Genomic DNA, 14,503 nt, shown 5'->3' with positions numbered 1-14,503 from the left:
ACTTTTTATTTTGAAATTTTCTTTAATTTTATTTTTAAAAAATCAATTTTAAATGGCTGAAATCAAAGCAAAACTTTTTGATTTCTGTCATAATGAAACATTTATTCAATCTGAAATTAATTTTTATGTGCTTAAATTTTAAAAAAATACATTTTCAGGTTGAGCCCAATCCATTATATATTTTTATTGGTGGGAGAAGGGGAATTGTCAGCAAACCAAACAATCCATTATTCTTACATATGTACACTGGCGTATGGAATGAAGATGGTAGGGAATTCGCATATTCATCATGGGCCCAGATGCATCAGCTGTGCAGAACCAGCAGTGCAGAGCCCACGATCCACTTGGGCTCTGCAGCCATGGAAGCTGATGCTGGGGATGAAAAGGCCAGTAGTACTTACATGGCTGGCTAACTCTCCCTCCCCAGGGCCAAATTGTTCTGCCTGGGGAGGGAGAGTTACACAAGACTCTGACAATTTTGACTCTATAATGACTGGAGATTATGAATTCACAGTTTAATGTGTTGCTTGGAAACTGAATACAGTACCAATTTGCAGAATCCTTGTGGAGAACCTCTCTCTTTCTCGGGAAGTGGGTTTGGGCACACAGAGACAATGAGAAGAGGGAAAAAAGTGCGACTTTCCTAAAGTCATCTTGGTTTGCAGATAAAATCTGCTAACTGGGTTTGAAAAATCTCGGATAACATTTCACATTTTTATCAGACTTTACATCTTCATGGCATTCAGTAATTAACCAGTGCAACACTCAGGTCAGGCAGGTGAGTACTATTCATCCCATTTTACAGATGGGAAAATGAGGCAGAGAGGTCAAAGACTTTGCCAAGGCCATCGAGGGAGCCAAGAGTAAAGTTGAAAAGCTCCTGGTTCCCAGTCTCATGCTGTAACTATTAGACCATACTGCCTTTCAGCGTACCTGAATGCCTCTCAGATAAATCAAAATGTGGAGTCCACAGGTAAGGCAGGTCTATTGGACCCCTCCCAGTTGATACTTCTCTGCTTTTGGCTGAATTCCTGAAGCCTTGCCTTTAAACACTGTGTTCTGGTTAAACATTCCAGCATCAGGAATGCAGATTTTGGCTGATGCTGCAATGTCATTCCTGCCAGTGTTGATTATTTGAATAAGATCATTGCAGGGCAGTATGGCATGGCTTTTGGGATATTATTCAACTGCAGGGGTACTTACTACGGGTGCGGGGTGGAGTGAGAGAACAAGCAGCCGGGTTCTTTTATATGAGCTGCTGATTTCCAGGAATTTTATCCCTTTAATGATCAAATATAAAAACATTCAGAAATTCTTACTATGTATTTACTTACTAATGTAAAGGAATAGCTGTTGACCGATCTTTGTTTCTACTCTACAGCCTCCTCCTCAGATATATGATAAACAGCTGGATGAAAGAGAACATACGATTGAGGAATGGAAAGGTAATCCCATTTTAAAGAGATATAGTATATGGACCAAATCTGCTCTCAGATGTAGCAGTACAAATCCAGAATAACTTCTTTGAAGTCAGTTTAGCCCTGTGTACTGTTACTTTGTTGGTAAATATAGAAGAGGCTTCTAGAGTTACACCTCCAGCTACAGTCTCCAAAGGATTTAAAAACAACACCAACAAGTAGTATATTTGATCTGTGAACAAATTCTGTTTTATAGTAGGTCATAGCCTGGTTATGATAGTTCTATAGGGTGAAACTTCTGCCCTATGTAAGGGACCAGCACAAGGTCTTAAATAGGGTTTAAAGTGGTACATAAAGCCTCAAGTTGGTCCCACTGCATACAGGTGAATTTATCCCAAAGGATGCTCTACAGCTTTAACCAACCCTGGGATTCAGTTCATTCGCTGCTGAAATACAGCCATCTCGGGTTTGGAGAATCACAGTTGTTTTAACAGTACCCTAACACTATACAACAATTGAGGGCAGGAAATGGAAAGGAATTCCATACTCATTTGAAACCACATGGCATTGCTCATCAGGGGCCTAATTTTGTTATCTTTACTTATATTGAGTAGTGCCTTACTGTGTGAATAGATGCATTGATTTCATGGGTGCTACTTGTGTGACATGAGTAAGGATGACAGAAATAGGCCTGTACATTATAGTCCTTATTGCCGGATACACCAGGTACTGTTTAGCAAAGACCATAGGACCAGATTCTGATACTCAGTGAAGTCAAGGAGTCTATTGGGGGAATAAGGTACTATTCAACAGGGGCAAGGTGTCAGAATCTGGCCCATGATAAACAGAATTAAAGTTATTGTGCCAGCCCTATTTCTGGATAATGCAACTTAAGGCAGCTTAGCTATTATATTCTCCTATATATGTCTAAAAAGCACACACACAAAAAGCAAGCTTAGATAGAGTGGAAAGACTTGCTAAAGATCAAGTAGGCAAAATGAGATTGTGGAAGGCTGGTAGAATGCTCTTAAATTTTCTTCCTCTCAAGTAGGAGAAAAGAGGGCTAAGTGTGAGAAATAAGAAGAAACAAGCAAAAACAAATGGGAAATGGTTACACAGGCAGCAAGCAGGCATGGAAAAATGTTGGTTTAATGCTTGCATTCTTTTATTACATAAGCATCTGGAAAGGTTTAGCTTCATTCCCAGTTTGTATGTTTTAAAGACTGGCCCATGCAGCCAGTGTTAAATCATTATAATGCATTGCATACATGTTTTAAAACTTCCTAGTGTGTTTGTGGCTTAATTTTGGTACACAGAAAGAAGAGTCTCATATTACCTTAATTCAGCACACTGAGTTTGCTGTGCTTAAGCCTATTTTGCAGTGCCAGACGTGGAATGTGAGCCCAGTTACAACAGTCCTGTTCCTTTCACTGTTACTAAAGTTATAGAAGATATGCCAAAACTGCCTGACCGGCTTCAGCAGCAGGAACAAGGATGGGGGGAATAATTGGTGGGGGAGAGAGAGAGAGAGAGTGACTGATTTAGCAGTTTATAGCATTAAGTTGTTCATGGGCACAAGAACTAGCTACTTTCATAACTGCATCAATTGTCTCTCACAGAATTGATCTACAAGGAAGTAATGAATTCTGAAGAAAAAACTAAAAATGGAGTAGTTAAAGGACAGCCTTCTCCTTCAGGTACTCAACCCCAATGAATAACCTTAATGTGTGTTCCACAGCAGCACAGAGGGCTGCAGTTATGCATCTGAAGCTGGAAATGTATTCTGCAATTTAGTGCTTATAATGAATTGTTTTATTAACTGAACTCCAGTGTCACTTTAATCTTTAAAAATAGGCCGTTTAGATTCCATGCGAGTTTTGAGGTTATTTTGGGGATTTCTTCATGTTGAACTCATCTTCTCAGCAGCACTGGCATTTCTAAGGACTAGACAAACACAATAGTTGTACAGTGTTGAAATGGAGATGGGGAATGGTTAATATTTTCAGAACCACCAGGAGAAAGAATATCAGTGATGGCACATTACATTTCTAAATGAGCAAAACCTATTGAAGTAAATCTATCTGTGCCCATTTACTCTAGCACAGAATTTGGCCCTATGTCCACAAAAGTACACTGCACAAGTGTACTATTTGGACCTACTACTGTAATTTATTCTTTCAGAAGCTCTGATAATGTTAAAACGCTTTATTTGAAATATTGACTGAGACCGGGTAAGCAAATAGACTAGAAGGGCCATATTTTTACATAAGGATCCCTAAACTGCCTCCACAAAATACATATGCTCAAAATGAGCAAAATCCACATGCATGCAAACAGGCATTTGTATACCTACGATTGTGTACACAAATGGGTAACTGTGGAGACATACATTTTTAGACAAACATTTAGACAGACATCCAGATTTAAAATATTTGTATCCCTGTAGGAATGTATCTATGCATGAAACAACCTTCAATACATTCTAATTATTAATTGCACTGTTCTCCACTTCAATTTCTTTGTGAGTAGATGTTCACTGTTCAATTTGGAAAAGTCATATTTAATCAAAAGGTTCTTAATGTTTGATGTGTCCCTATATGTTTACTATTTGCACTGAGCATGTTCATGTCATCTTTCATCTTGCCAATGTTCATACGAACTAACCCAATGTGACACCATGTGATGCACCATTACTCAGCGATGGAACTAGGGGAAACATGATGGAAGTGTGATAAGTCAATACAGTGCTGACTGACAATATTAGGGCTTTGGTATTGCATCTTGATTTCAGCTACAAGGAAAAAGATATGAAAGGCAATCAATGTGTTGCTGCAGAGTAGCTGGTGAAATACATTACAGGCAGATTTGAGGTAGGGAATTATTGTACTATCACTGAAAAAATAAATCTGAAGGCAACCATTGTGTTCCTATCAGCCTGAGAGTGCCTGGGAACTCCCTGGCTTCTTTGCTGTGCTCTTCCACAAAGAACATGCTAGGAGATTGCTTAGATTTCTCTACCAGGAGTATCTTATTAAAACGAGGAGCACTTTCTCCTATCTTTTAATTATGCTAATCCTTCCTGGAAATATTGTCTGTTCTCACATATAAGCCAAACTTTCTGCCTATATATCAACAAGTGAGGGTCATAAGCAGCTACAAGATTGTGCTCTAAGTTATGCTGGAGTGGAATGACCTTTGCCCTCCAGTTCCTGTTCAGCTGTACTGTATATTGGCCACAGTTTAGGACCTACCCCAAACAGTAGAAGTGGGGTAAAAAAAAGGGAGAATCAAAACAGAGTTTATTTTGTTTGTTTGTTTTGGGGATGTGTATAAATTCTAATTCCAATACACCTAAAATAATGTGTATACCCAGGACTCTGGCATGTAGGTGGTCAGTTTTTAGAGGTCACTTGCTGCCCGCAATCCAGCAGTGTTCTTGTGCCATTAACCCCTGCAGCTAACCTGTGCCATGGCTAGGGCAGAGACTCAGAAACTGTACCCAGCTCCTGACAGTGTGGGCCTAATTTTCACATGGTCCCAAGACTTGGCTATATACGTCTGCTTGTGTGAGTAAAATGGGTATTTTGAAAGTGGCTATTTATGCACAAAAATCAGCAGGTAGCTAGATGCACTATTGCATCATTTCCAAATACCTATTTTCCAACAGGAATATGGCTTTTGTATGTACAAGAAGATGCATGTGCTGTTTTGAGAAGCAGGATTAGAGGTTAGTTTCTCAGTGCCAGAGTGGGCCTGAACTTTATGATGCCTAGCTGGAAATCTGTCCTAATTTTTCCTCCCCACCCCCAACCTAAAGTTTAGAAAAATCCTCTCATGCCCAGTTATCTGGAACATGCATTTTAAATATTTTGCCATTAATTAGAATCCAGAGTTCAACCTTTGCAGTGTTTCCTTTAATTACTGAAGAATAATCTGAATGCTTAGTCTCTGAATTAATTTCAAATAGATTTGATACTTGCAATACACACTAGGTGGCACTACTTTAAGAACAAAAATGTAGAGATGGTGGGGATGGATACTTCTAGTGTTAGGTTCACAAAGCCAGGCTGTTCCTCAGTTCAGGCATGCTGTATTAGTACATCTATAAATGGAGTGACTTTTTAGATGGAATACTTTAAAGATTATTAGCATTTTTTGTTTTTAACAGAAAGTGAATGGTCAATATTTTAGCATAATCTATTCACTAATGGTCATTTATGACTGGGCCATGAACTTCCTGATGATGCTAACCAAAGCATCATTAGAAATAAAAAATAGCTGCTGGTTATCAAGATGTTTGTTTCTGTTAGATCCTAGTTCTCAGGTCCCTTTTCTGAAGTAATTTGACAAAATATAAATAGAGAAGTGGCTGAGTAAGACTTGGTTTTCCTTTGGCTTGCTTTTGCTTCATACAAAAGGTCAGCTCATAGATTCCAAGGCCAGTAAGGGCCATTGTGATCATCTAGTCTGACCTCCTGTGTAATACAAGCCACAGAACTTCCCCAGAATAATTCTTAGAACAACTCTTTTAGAAAATCCAATTTTGATTTAAAAATTGTCAGTGATGGAGAATCCACCATGACCCTTGGTAAATTGTTCCACTGGTTATCCTCACTGTCAAAAATGTATTCCTTATTTCCAGACTGAATTTGGCTAGCTTTCATTAGATCATGTTATATCTTTCTCTGCTAGACTGAGGAGCCAATTATTAAATATTCCCTATGTAGATACTTAATCAAGTCACTCTTTAACATTTTTTGTTACACTAAATGGATTCAGCTCCTTGAGTCTCTCACTATAAGTCATCTTTTCTAATCCTTTAATCATTCTCCTGGCTCTTCTCTGAACCATCTCCAATTTCTTAATATCCTTCTTGAATTGTAGAAACCAGAACTGGACACAGTATTCCAGCAACTGTTGCTTCAGTGCCAAATACAGAGGTTAAATAACCTCTCTGCTCCTACTGGAGATTCCCCTGTTTATGGATCCCAGGGTTCCATTAGCTCTTTTGACCATAGCGTCATGTTGGAAGCTCATGTTCAGCTAATTATCCACCACAACCCCTAAATATTTTTCCATTCATAAAGAGAGGCCTGAATTTGGGATTCTCGCTATCCCTGTGAATAATCATAGAAACAATAACGAGTGTCAGTTTGTATTTGGTCTCAAATATCAAGCATATCTTACTGTAAGTCAACTACAAGGCAGAAAGGCAGCATTTTATTCCCATCCCCTTAAAATAAATGCGTATTTGCCTGACTAGAAAACTGTGAAGTTTGGGTCTGGTAGGCTTTGTCAACTTCTTAGACCCAGGCCTAAAAAGAAACAAGCTTCTGTTGGGAATCATGTATCAGTTCCTCCCTTGCATTCTGTATTGTGTTGTCTCACCAGTGTTGCAATTGAGGGGGATTAAGATTGAAACCCACCGTGATGGCTGAAGGAAGTTGTAGTCCAATTGTTTCCAGTCAGCTATGTGGCTAGTGAGAAGGAAGCCAGGGGACACAACATTGAGAAATCTCTGTATGTGGCTATAAATAGAACCTGTGGTTGAAATAGCCCTTTGGAAAGTGGTATAAGGCCCCAGACATCAGGCTTGATGTCCCTTTCCTCCACAGATGCTTGATAGATATTCTCATTACCTTCTAAAGGAGCCAGACACACATTCTAGCGCAAGGGTCGGCAACCTGTCAAAAGCAGTGTGCCGAGTCTTCATTTATTCACTCTAATATAAGGTTTCGCGTGCCAGTAATACATTTAACATTTTTAGAAGGTCTCTTCCTATAAGTCTATAATATATAACTAAACTATTGTTGTATATAAAGTAAATAAGGTTTTTAAAATGTTTAAGAAGTTTCATTTAAAATTAAATGAAAAGGCAGAACCCTCCGGACCGGTGGCCAGGACCCTGGCAGTGTGAGTGCCACTGAAAATCAGCTCGCACGCGTGCCATAGGTTGCCTACCCCTGTTCTAGCATATAACTTTGTGGAAACCTACAGCAAGGTATGAAGGTTGCTGCTCTCCATGGCACTATGATCTGGCCAACCTGCAGTGCAAGGTAGATCTGTAGCTTTCCTGTTACCTCCCAGACCATGGAGTTTGCTGTAATAGCCTTAGGGCCCTTCAGATGCATGATGCCCTCCCCTCCTCAGCCCCCCGCCCCAGCATAGTACAGAAAGGTTGAAATTGTCTTTATGGGCCGGTATGTCAGATCTCTGTGGATCAACACCAATGCTGATTCAAACTGAGTCATGATTGGAAAACAAGGAGTCCTGGCTTTCCAATAGTATAAAGCATTTGTTCAGCTTCCTGGAAGGTTGAGAGATATCAGGCATTAAAATGAAGTCATGCTCACTATCATCTTGCTTTTATTCTCCCACTTGAAATCTGACATGAATTTAGCTGCTACCACAGTATCTAGAACTCAAAGACAATTAGAAGCCACAGGGATTTATAGCTAAAAAAAAATCTTTTTATCATCCTAGCTTTAAAGAGATTTAAAGCATGAATCTTTGTGTGATATCAGCTGTTGAAATCAATTGGAAATTCAAATGGAAATAAAAAACAAGAGTAGTATAACCAGCGTGACATCTTGTGATTTGCCAAGGCTAGAAGCTTTTTGGCAATCTAGCACTTATTCTTTAAGACAATAAATGTTTCCAAACACTGGCCCCTGGAGCAGTGATCTAAAAGACAAAATGTGCAGTCAATGTCCAGATCTGAATGCATTCTCCCAAGCTAAGGGGTTTTGATTTGTTTTTCATATATTGGCTATAGGGTCTACAAGTCAATATTCATCATAAAATTCTGAACCAGAAGTCTGAGAAGGAATGTCAGGATCCTGAATTCTAACTGGAATTTTTGCCTTGCAAGAAGGCATTTGGCTTGTTTACACACAAAAACTGTGACCCAAGAAGCAATCTGCTAACTCAGAAATGTAAAATCTAGCTACTTGCTGCAAAGCAGTGGGGTGAGCATGTTAGATATCTGTGTCTGGATCTGAGGAGTGCTAGGAGAAGATCCCTTATCATGCTGACTGTGGGCATGTTACAAAATTAATATTTATTTAAGGGCAAGCTGTTCTGTCAAAATATTAGGTATAGCTACCTTTGTTTTCCAACAAGCTACAGAGCATGATCTTCTGCATTAGTAGATAGTTTTTTCAGGGTACTGGAGTTGCCCTAGCATTGGTGTGTGGCCATATTTGGAATGTTCAATCTCCCTGGAGTATGCAGTAGGACCTAATGCAGAGAATACGGATGCAGTGGTGTGGAAGGCATCAGAAAGCCCTGGCCTGTGCTGTGTTACAGCATTTCTCTTCTTGAACTGCGAATCCAACTTGTTTGTTGCATATCAATGGAAGATGTCTTCTTTCTTCCTGAACGTGGTATAAAATGTGCAGGCACTTCCCTTTACATGCTGAAAAAGGGACGTTCTTCTGATATATTTGCTATCCGCTTTAAAACCTGCATGCCTCTGCATAATTAAGTCTACTATGGCACATGCACTTGTATATTCACTAACATGCCCACTGGGGATGTGTTTTCCTAACCCCAGGGAGTTAGTAGAGGTGGACGTATGACCTGAAGCATGAGGATTTGTAGCCCTTACACATTTATATCCTAGTAGTCAAATGCCTGTCTAAATCCTCTTTTGAATCCCATTGACCTCCTCCCCTCAATAATATTTGTGGAAGTGAGTTCCTTAGGAGCATTATGCATTGTTTTTTTTTTAAATTACTCTTTTTAGCAGTGCTAAAGTTGTGGCTTTTTAATTTCATTGGGTGACTCCTGATCTCTTACCTTACAGAAGGGTAAATAGGATCATATGAGTGACCTTCTCTGTACCATTCATTATTTTATGCACCTCAATCATGTCACGCTCCTTTTCTTCAAATAATCTTATTAGTCTCGCCACATGTGGAAACCTTCCTATTATTCAAATCATTTTCATTGTCAGTTTTTCAACCCTCCATACTTACTATGTCATGTTTGAGGTTGGGTGGCCAAAACTGAATATAGTAGTCCAGGTGAGGGCAAAACATCAATTTTATATAATGTCATATTTTTCATTATTAGTTTCTATTCCTTTCTTTAATACAAAGCAACTTCTTGCTGGATTTCTTTAATAACTATTGTCAAAGAGGAAATGTTTCCATTCAGCTGTCTGCAAAGACCCCCAAATTTTTCTCCTGAGTGTTTAGTTCATTAGATGCCATCATTGTGTACCATTCAGAGCTTAAAGATTTTGTTTCTTTAGTAGCCTGCTGCAGAGGACTCCTCATAATGCCACAATGTACAGAAATCAAGATAAGCAGCTGATGGGTCTAGGAAGCAATATAATGCAAAATGATAGTATCAAAAGGTGGCCTACTATAAAAGAGCCAGAGCTAATCCCCAAAAGTTTGTAGAAAAAATGTAATCATGCATATTTTCTCCAGTGGAGGAGGGGTGACAGTTTACGGAACCAAAGAGACAGGATATTTGTAAGCAAAAATGCTGTTATATTTCTTGCAGACATTTTCTTTTCACTTCTATAGCACCATCCATCTGAAAGCCTCAAAGCCCTTTACAGATATTAATTAATTAAGCCTCACAACAACCTTGTGTGGCAGGTAAATATTATTGCATCTATTTTACAAATGGGGAAACTGAAACACAGAAAGGTTAAGTGTCATGCATAAGGTTACACAGCAAGTCAGTAACAGAGCTAGGAACAGATCCCAGGAGTTCTGACTGCCAGTTACCTGCTGTAACCTGAAGATAACTGTAGTGAGGAGCCAGCACTAGCTAAAGCATCAATCTGGCGGCGTTCTATGAAACCAACAAAAACATCAACTTGGCTGTTTTTCTCTCAAAGGCTGCCCTCTCCTTACTGCACTGCTCCACCTGGTACCCATCCCTTCAGGAACAGACTGTTGTGATGCCTTCCATGTGCAGAACATGGCCAATTAGGCATTACCGTTACTCACCAGAACTGGCTGGGCATCTCAGTGTTAGCATTTATGCTGTTTGTTGAACTCTCTAATCATCCAATTCTGTTTTCTGTTGCTTTTTTTGTTAAGCTGAGCATTTGGGGGCCGGGACAATAATTATGTCAACTCTGTGCCATTTTATATGACAATTATGCTTAAAGCTAGAAAAGCAGTAACTTTAAAGGACAGGGTGGGGGAGCCCTTTCCTCAGATATAGGGATTGATCCTATACACCCAATTGAATGGTGACTTCCGTGGTGCAGAACCAGACACATACTGAAGCAAAAGTTTTCACCCATTCAGTTTCTGTTGTTACGTTGCCCAACTCTAATGAGGCTGCTCACTTGCCAAAAGACATGGCCCACTAATGATCCGATCCAAAAGCTGATTGAAGCCAAAAGGGTTCTTTTCATTGACCTCAGTGGTCTTTGGATCAGACCTTAACAATGTCCATGACTAAACAGCAGGTTTTTGTCACGTAGTTTGAGACTGAGAAAGCCAATGAGATGTTTTTGTTCTAAAAAATCTGCAGTATCTTCGACTAGTGAGACATGCTCTGCCTCTGTTCAAACCCACCTGCTTTGGCTGAATGACATTTAAATATAATGTTCCATAGCCTAGAATGACTGTAATGATAAAGAAAAGTGCATGTGGAAAACTGTAGATAAATACCAGTGAAATATGTAGAGATCCATGAGTGAGTGTCTCGTTATTTATATGTAGTGATGTGTGTGTGGGAGGGGACAGAGAATAGATGAAATGTATGGTACAAAGGCTTGAGTTGGGGATGGACATGTAACTCACAAGTGAGTGAGATTATCCTAAATGAGTGACATTCAACCCTTGATTCCATCCCACACCATCATTTATTCTGTACATGTCATATATGCTGCTAAAATAATATTTTAAGACTGTTTTGGAGTTTTTAAATAGGATTGTTTTGTGTCACCATCACTCTAACTGCAGGATGCAAAAACCTCAAAAAATGAGCTAGAATTGTTTTTCTATATCCTAAAAATGCAACAGCTTTAATGTCTGATATCTCAGGATCTTGCAGGGCAAGAAGCAAGTGCTAGGTCCTCAAATGGAGAGCTCCTGTTTCCAGCCATGCATGGTCATATGATATCAAATGTTAGTCATATGAAATTTTTAACTGTAAATAAAAGTAAGGCAGAACTGAATCTAACCATCTCAAACCTTGGATAGTATAAATTTGGAAGAGACGAAGCACAGTGGCAAGTTAATTAAAAAACAACAACAATGAATGCCAGCTGTTTGATGCTACTTTTGGGGCTGGGATGTTAAGTCCTACTGGGGATGGATTAGTGCAGGGGTGGCCAACCTGTGGCTCCGGAGCCACCTGCGGCTCTTCATAAGCTAAACTTCCATTGACCTGTATGGCTCCAGGGTTGGGCTCTCTATGGCCTATTTTTGTTGATCTTCCACTGTTGCTTAAAATGGTGTGTTGTCCAAATCCCTTTTGCAACAAGAAATGCTTCATTTGTCTTCAAGTTGCAAGGAATCCTTGGGTTTCAGGTTTAATCACATCGGTGTTCATTTTCTTAGCACAGGTGCAGCAGTGAACAGCAGCGAAAGCCTCCCTCCATCCTCATCTGTTAACGACATCTCCTCCATGTCCACTGACCAAACCCTGGCATCTGACACCGACAGCAGCTTGGAAGCTTCTGCAGGACCCCTCGGTTGTTGCAGGTGACTAGCCGCCTGCCTGCGAAACCCAACGTTCTTCAGAAGATGAGGCAATTTAGGGGGAAACTAATAACAAGAATAAACGATGGAAAGGAAGAGAAATAAAAGATAAAGATTTAAATGAAACAAAACCCTTTTCAGCCTGCTTCTCCTACAGAGTTATGTAATGCAGCTAAGCTCAAGTATATATTTAACTTATAGTTGCTCTGCTTTGGTCTTCTTCCAATGATGCTTACTGAAAAAAAAAGGGAATTAAAGAAGCCTTTTTTTTCCAAAAAATGTAAAATTAATGGCTGCAAAACCAGCAACCTGCAACCGTCCTTTTCACACTGGCATGACAAGGTGTGCAGTAGCCACTCTACGTATGTATGTGTGTGTATCTGATTTCACGATCTTGCTAATCTATTTTATCTACTTCTGCCCACGTAGACAGATATACACACACATTTATCTCACCACATGTATAGCACACACACAAATGTGTATGATAGTATGTGCAACTGTGTATCTCTATACATTATATACAGATACCCAGTATGTACTCTAGAGCTAATTGGCCCATTTCATGTGAACTACATAAATACATCTGTAACATATTGCCAGTATATAATCTGTTCAATTTGTTCATTAAGTTGTATATCATATAAGATTTGTAAAAGCAAAAATAATAAGTCAAGCCTGAGCTCTCTCAGACCCTTGAAGATGTAGCACCCAAATTTCAACTGATATATATATTTTTAATAATACTGGTTTGTACGAAGGATGCACCGAATGGAGATTTACAAGGAAAATGTGCATCAGTGGTGCATGCTAACATTTGTTGCTTTGATTTTTAGAACAGATGAGAGTTAGGACCAGGTTAAAAGGAAGCACATCTGTCTTTGGGAGCTGTTGGGGTTGAGGATGGAGTTGTCCTGTGAATACCTAATATCTCAGCCCACAAGGACTTCAGAGACAAACTTTTCATAGTGATAATACAGTGAGTTATTTTTCTTAGATAGGCTTATCATTGTTAATTATAGTGTGTATGTGTGTGTTAGGGGCTAAAATGTGTGGGGATAGGCTCAGATAACAAGAAGGATGTACACAATTTTTATGTATCATTTATGACTAGGTGCTTGGTAAGCCAGGATTGCAGACAAGGGATGTTTGCAGTCTACTCCCTCTCTAGGTATTCGTTGCTGCAAAGGAGTTGAATTCCCTTTAAATAATTTCCCTTGTGGGAATTACATTACTTGGACAACATTGATTCTATAGTTCCTTTCAGCCTTTTTTCCCACTGGTGACAAATCAGCAGATTCCTCAAAATGCTTCATCAACTGGGCTATACATAGAAGGTTAGTAAATTGAATGGTCAAATATTCTCATACACAATAGGCTTTGCCTTTGTTTAACAGCCAGGAGCCAAGCTGGGAGTGTAACAATCAGGGTCTCAGGCAGCTTTTGCATATTTCTAAAGAAGCCAATATTGAGTAAATATTCATTGGATTTTGACAGATAATACTACTTTGAACTTGCCACAGAGAGTAGTGTCAGGTCTTTTAGCAGCATACAGCAACACTACACAATTGTTTAGGGCAAGTGAAGAACAGTTTTTCCTCCTGAAACAGCAATGAGGATTTTAGGTAGGCAAAATGCAATTGTCTGAGTTGGAATTTAGCCAGGATTCTAGGGTTCACATCTCTCTCCTCTTATTCAAATGTGCTGTGCCATCTGTAATGTATGCCTCATCCAAATGGCAGGACGAGTTAATTTAAATAGCTTATTCTATTTAACTGTAATGTGTGACAATTTTTGAATTTACAACTATTTGATTGGACAGTTGACAAATCTGTCATCCCTAAGCTGGGGAAAATATCTGAATATCAACTGAGATTTTGTCCAAAGTAAAAAGCAAACAATAAAGCTTCCACTCAAGTATGTAAAATAAAAATAAAGAATAAATGTAATGTAATCTCAGAGTTAGTTGCTCTGAGTGGTCTTGAAATTACACTATAAAGTAATTTTTCCCCAGGTATGTTTTTGGTGGCTTTTTTTCCATTACATTTTTTCATATATTGAAAACAAAATTATGTATGTGATTTTTCTAAAAACTCAGTTACAGCAGTAGGTGTGAAAGCAATAAGTATAAACAAATTACTACTGCTAAATAGATTTAGCAATATTCTCTCTTAAAGCCATGAGACATCAAATCATTGTTTAGCAACGTGACCTTAATCCAGCCTCAGGTGAATGCAAATACTAGTGAAAGGGTTTAAAGGGATACCGCAACGCAGTGTAGGTGTGTCAAAAGCAATAACACTGAGGGGGACTCCTTAGCAATAATAGCAGTTATCAGCTCCAGATGTCAATCTTCATACATTAACACTAGTAAAATATAGAGAATTCACCTCCATTTTATATCCT

The 14,503-nt window shown here is 39.1% G+C and overlaps 1 protein-coding gene across 8 annotated transcripts in view; it reads left to right on the top strand.

Annotated features, from left to right (window-relative positions):
• Positions 1 to 14,004, top strand: part of MAPK10 (mitogen-activated protein kinase 10) — a 255,588-nt gene extending 241,584 nt beyond the window's left edge. For 6 of the 8 annotated variants that reach the window (XM_045018014.1, XM_045018013.1, XM_045018012.1 and 3 more), the window contains 4 exons: positions 1,382 to 1,445; positions 3,038 to 3,115; positions 11,962 to 12,100; positions 12,934 to 14,004. In XM_045018014.1, coding sequence (XP_044873949.1) covers positions 1,382 to 1,445; positions 3,038 to 3,115; positions 11,962 to 12,100; positions 12,934 to 12,949 — 297 coding nt within the window. In that variant the 3' untranslated portion in view covers positions 12,950 to 14,004. Of the gene's footprint in view, positions 1 to 1,381; positions 1,446 to 3,037; positions 3,116 to 11,961 lie in introns of all 8 variants that reach the window. The other 2 variants (XM_045018016.1, XM_045018015.1) reach the window with 1 other exon arrangement.
• Positions 14,005 to 14,503: the final 499 nt, after the last annotated feature.

This window comes from Mauremys mutica, chromosome 5, assembly GCF_020497125.1.
Source record: "Mauremys mutica isolate MM-2020 ecotype Southern chromosome 5, ASM2049712v1, whole genome shotgun sequence".
Lineage (NCBI taxonomy): Eukaryota > Metazoa > Chordata > Testudines > Geoemydidae > Mauremys > Mauremys mutica.
This window is presented reverse-complemented; position numbering and strand designations above follow the sequence as displayed.